At 41.0% G+C, this 5,635-nt stretch overlaps 1 protein-coding gene across 2 annotated transcripts in view; it reads right to left on the minus strand.

Moving 5' to 3' along the window:
- The window catches only part of Rapgef2 (Rap guanine nucleotide exchange factor 2), a 206,446-nt gene that overhangs the window by 108,111 nt on the left and 92,700 nt on the right, over window positions 1–5,635 (minus strand). For both annotated transcript variants that reach the window (XM_005344118.2, XM_013348674.2), the window contains exon 5: window positions 669–744. In XM_005344118.2, coding sequence (XP_005344175.1) covers window positions 669–744 — 76 coding nt within the window. The remainder of the gene's footprint in view (window positions 1–668; window positions 745–5,635) is intronic.

Consider the following 5,635-nt stretch of genomic DNA (forward strand, 5'->3'; position numbering starts at 1 on the left):
GGGAGATGGAACACAAAGAAGGAGGGTATCGGGGCTGGGTACCTTACCCTCCCCACCCACGTCTTTGCTTTTGTTATTTTTAAAGAGTGCCCAATATCCTCTCCTAAAATCATTTTTAAGCAGTAAGGACTTAGTACCACAGATGGTTTTCCTTTAATGCTTTAATGAAAATAGTTAGGTTGCTAAAATCACTGTTTCCATTCCATGCAATGCCTTATCTTAACGTATCTTAAATCACACCACTGTGAGACTGAGGTGTCGGGGGCTTCAAATTCACAAGGTGGTTCTCTAATTTTTCATTCAATTAAAGGAATTTCCAGATTGCCTCATGTTAACCGCTCCCTGAATACATCAATGGAATTCACTTCAAGGAACTTGTTCAAAGGCTACTCGGAGCTAAGCTTCTGCAGTCCCAAGGTCCCCCAAATTTCAGTGAAAAGACATAACCACTGATTGAATTATAAAGTTCAAATACCACACACTATCTCTTGTCAATCTTCTATCTTCTATTTTTGAGTTTTGTAAATAATTACAATTATGAACTCAAATTCATAATTATTAGACAAATATGTTATAAAAACACAATACTTTATGAAGAATAGTTTGTGAAAGAGCTTATTGTTAAAAAATACTTTATGAAAATAAAAGGTTCAGGAAGACATTCTTACCACAATCATTTCAGAAGGTTCTAACACAATGCATTCACAGCCACGCCTAAAGCTTCCTGCAGAACGCTTGCCAAAACTAGAAAGGGGTAAAAAACAAAAAAACAAAAAAACACAACAACAGATTCAGACACCAAGAATCATGAATTAGGAATTCAAGCTAACCTCCAACCACAGGAAAAAATTTTAATTATAAAAGATGCACATTAAAGATGTCTTTAGTCACTATTATACAAAGAAAAACAACAAAATAATTTAAATTCCTAAATTCCAATCATGTTTTTCTGGAAATTTGTTTGCAAGTTAATCATGAAAGTAAAGAAGAACTGATATAAACACGTTCTGTGATGGACTGTTTAAAACCATTGCTAATGAGGTGAAATTGTGGAATATTTCAATATAGACAGAACTACAAACATGTTTATAAAGGAAGTATATGTTAAAGTCAATCCCCTTTTCTAAGTTAACATACTTGAACTCAATATTACTTTTATATGGGAATGTATTTATTTTCTAATTTTCCTGATCAATTTATTCCAAATGTTTTAAGAAAAAAGACGCCAACATAGAATTGCTCTTCTGTGAGTACAAAATGGTGTGCACAGACGTGTGCAAGACCATCTTCCTGAAAGCTCTACCCTGGGAACTCAAACAGGTTCCTCTGCCCCATCCCGTGAACTCCGCTTTCACTCTAGAGAGGACCGCTTTTTGTTTTTTATTTTGTCTTGTTTTCCTGACATTCTGTTTATAAACTAGAACTCCGGTGTGTCGGGGTGATTCGAACCTGCCTTCTCCATCCACAAACTGCCTGTCTCTACCCACCTACACCAAAAACTCCTCTTTCCCTCTACACAAACAATGTTTCAAGAGCTTCCATGTAGACTGAATGTACAGCTCACCATGTTACATGTATCTGTTTTAGTAATCTTTTTATTTATAGTTTGCCTAGTACACAAAGTAACTATAAAACAAGCAAGCCAACTAGGCTTCACTATACCGCTACACACCATTTATGCACTTTTATCTGTTTGTCCTCTGATTACCCTTGGTTTCCCTGTTCCCTCTGATCTGCTTCCTCTTGTTCCCCTCCCACTTTCGTGTGTTTTGTTCTTTGAATACAGATTCTGCATCTGAGAGAAAATATGTGGCACTTGTCTGAGACTGGTTTATTTCACTCAACACAATAATCTCCAGTTCTCCAGCCTTTGTGCAAATGATCACCATCTATTCTTCTTACAATGAAAAGTAAACAGTGCACACACCACAACACCTTTTAAGAAGGTGGATTCTTCCCACTAACTAATTTCAATTGAACACTTCCCCACTCCACCCCCGGGTTAATTTAGCATTCGGAGTTATTTCTATGGAAACTCTTGCTCCTCTTATAAGGTCCTTTTACCATGACACACAGTGTTTCATATACTAGGAACCAAACTATGAGAATAAAGAAAGCAGGAAAGCATTCTGTGTGATCAGTAGTCGCTCTGACCACTTCATCTGTTGACTCATTCACATGGAATCACCAGTCAGACTGAAGTCATCATTTATGTTCTTCTGGGCTTCAGACTTGCTTTATGGAAGATCAAAACCAGGATCATGGGTAACACCATTGAATCATACTTTTTTTTGTTTTGGTTTGGTTTATTTTGCTTTTTCGAGACGGGGTTTCTCTGTGGCTTTGGAGCCTGTCCTGGAACTAGCTCTGTAGACCAGGCTGGTCTCGAACTCATAGAGATCCACCTGCCTCTGCCTCCTGAGTGCTGGGATTAAATGCGTGCGCCACCATCACCCGGCTGAATCATACTTTTTAAAAACACTTGAACATGCATTCAGATATACTCGAAGATATGCAGTGCAGTGTGCCTTATGAAGTAGAAAAATTCTGCCAATGAGTTGGAGAGTTGGTTTAGTGGTTAAAGTGACTGTCATGCAAGCAAAAGGGCTAGAGTTCAAACCCCAGGACCCACTGGAAATGCTGCGTGGGTATGCTGGTGAAAGCAGAGTCATGGGATACGTGCAGCTGGCTGGCTAGTAGAGGGTAGCCATCATTTAAGAGTTCTGGGACTGACTTAGAGGCACAGTCTCTCAAAGAAAAAAGTGATTCTAGTCATCAGCCTCAGGGCTTCATGGCATTCAACCACGTGAAAAATAACTTGGGTATATTAGTAAAATACACAACAGGCTTACCCACATCATCAATTTGATCCTACTACATGACAAGGGAAATGTATATTGTCTGCTTAAGTTTTGTTACATGATGAGGGAAATGTATATTGTCTGCTTAAGGTTTGTTACTAAGTCACGTGACATTAAAATCTGAGAATGGATGAGAGCAGCTGTTGCACAGCTCAGAACGGTGTGTGTAATTAGCACGAACAACTCCCAGGTTTGACTGCCAGCCCCTCAAAATAAACAAGCCAGCCAAGGCACAACTGGGAGACTCTCAGTTGTCAGATTTTATTCCATTTCAGGCAATTGTATAAACCCGACTGCTTCTTTAGAAAATGCAGCACAGGATCATAAATATTTGTGGTACAGACAATGTTCCTATAGTACTTGATAAGAGAAATCAAAGCATGCCACCACAAAACTGTTCGAACTTCAGCGAGTGACGGCGAGCCCCATCTGTGACATCAGCAGAGCACACCATCGATACTGGCATGCACTGTCCTTGTACCCATGCCCCCATGTCCTATCCTATGCTGCAAATCCTCTTACCAGCTAGGACTCAGTTTCTAGAACATCGGGGCTTCGAGTTGCACTAACACTGTTGCTTTGGGGTGCAAAGTTCACACTACATAAAATATAAAATATGCCCAGGAGAGTCTGCAAGATGGGAGCTGCAGGTAAGCCAGACAAACTCTGCAGTCACAAACAAGACTCGTATCCTGTAGACACCGCAAAGTGGTCAACAGGAGAAGCAGTTCTCCACCAGATTAACTTCTCAAATACTCAGAAGGAGAGAGGCTAGCACCCTCAAAATACATCAAAGCAAAGTATTTGTCTTTTTTTATCCCAAAGCCAGCTGTGCTTGGGAGATGGCTCAGTTGGATAAATCCCAGCTGGAAGCATAAGGATCTGAATTGGGATCCCTAGAGTCCACCTTACAAAATTCTGTGGCCGTAGCGATGGCGTCCTCAGTGCTAAGGAAGAAGAGTTAGTGACGCCACTGTCTGTACTGCAGAGCTCACTACAACATAACTCATGATGAGCGCATGTGGGAAAAACTATACTATCTACACAAACACTATTACATACATAATAAATAAAATAGATTTCAAGGTATTGGTGGTAACAGTCGAACTCCACCACCCAGGCTAGCTTCAAACTCGGGATCTCCTCCTGCCTCAGCCTTCAAAGTGCTGGGAATATAGCTGCCTGACACCACATAGAACTCACAGTGGAGGGTTATTCAGCCACAGAAAGGACTGAAGGACTGACATATGACACAAAATGAAGGAACCTGGAAAATATCACATGCAGGACAACGAGCCAGTCGCAAACACTCAAATTCATATGAGTCCACTTGGCGGAATTCTCTAGCATAGGGAAATCCACAGGCAAAGGGTGAGGTCACTGAGAACTGAAAGGAGAGACGGGGCAAGCCCACAGTTAGCATGCTTGCTTTAGTGGCTTTGGATTTCTTTAGAAACGCTTAGGGCTTGAGTAAGAAAAAAGGAAGAACTGGCAGCCAACATCTAAGGGCTGGGGTACTTGCCTACCAGTCCAAGTCTTGCCTATAACTAGAGAGCACCGCAGTCCCCAGCAAAGCACCCAGGTGTTTGAGACTGGAGCATGCTACTGAGAAGCACTGAAGCCACCTCTTTCCACCCGTCACATAATGCCGAGTGACAGCACCCGGAAGTGCAAGAAACAGGAAGAAATGGGCCAACACACATAGGACAAACACTCAGTGAATACTCTGAGCAATCAATTATACCTGTGTTTTCTTTAACTCGGCACAACCCCATTTCCCTTTTGCCCATGGCCAATACCTAAGACTCTCCCATGTTATTTCTTACATGTGTAGTATTTTGCTACCCACTCCTCTTAGGGAGTTCACTGGACATGAAACACAGATCAGTATTGCCAACATAGGCCCTTTAAACGTAAGAATTTACAATATATTCCCAAAAACATGACCACTATTAGGTAGTTTACAGTCAATGGAAGATGAGTGTTCAAACAGCTGCAACCCAATAGCAGTCAGAACTGGCTTTCAATGAGAGCGAGGTATCAATGGCCAGGCCCACTTACCAGCTGGCTGAGCAGGAAAAGACCACTCAGCATTTGTAATTGACGGAGCAACTCAAATTCAGCAAAATCACACAGTGCAGTAAGAGCCTTAGGTCAGATGAAAACACCCAAAGATTTGAATGTCAAATCCATGCAGGCCAAGTGTCCTTGCTGCCAGGACTTCAGCCTTCAGGAGGGCTGACTGCTGCTGCTTTGAATTTTAAAGATATTGAGTTGTTTTATTTACATTTGAGTTAAAATACTTTAAAAGTCATACCAGTCCTGTAATGGTTTCAGCATTTATATGCACCTGTGTGTAAAACAAAAAAATCAGTGTGTGTGTGTGTGTGTGTGTGTGTGTGTGTGTGTGTGTATGCACAGTCAGTTAAGTTGCGGATAAGCCTTGGCTTTAACATTCAAAAAAACCTGTTGGCCCTTTTTTTTTCCTAAACACTGGCTTTTGACAGTTGGGAGAAATATCAGGGTGAGAAAAAGCATGGTGTGTTTGTGTGTGTGTTTAAAGAATGCTCATGAAATCACTAGAACCCGTTTAAATCCTTCTAAGTTGTTCTATATAAATACACTGCACAACTTTGCTGCCAACTCTTCACCTCATGTAATTCTACAACGTCCTTATCATCTTTAGTGTTAAACTGCCACTAGAGGACAGCTAAAAGCTACACAAGTCCACATTTGGGTTCTCTCTTCCTTCTGAAAATAAAACATGTAAGCCC

This window comes from Microtus ochrogaster, chromosome 1, assembly GCF_000317375.1.
Source record: "Microtus ochrogaster isolate Prairie Vole_2 chromosome 1, MicOch1.0, whole genome shotgun sequence".
Taxonomy (NCBI): domain Eukaryota; kingdom Metazoa; phylum Chordata; class Mammalia; order Rodentia; family Cricetidae; genus Microtus; species Microtus ochrogaster.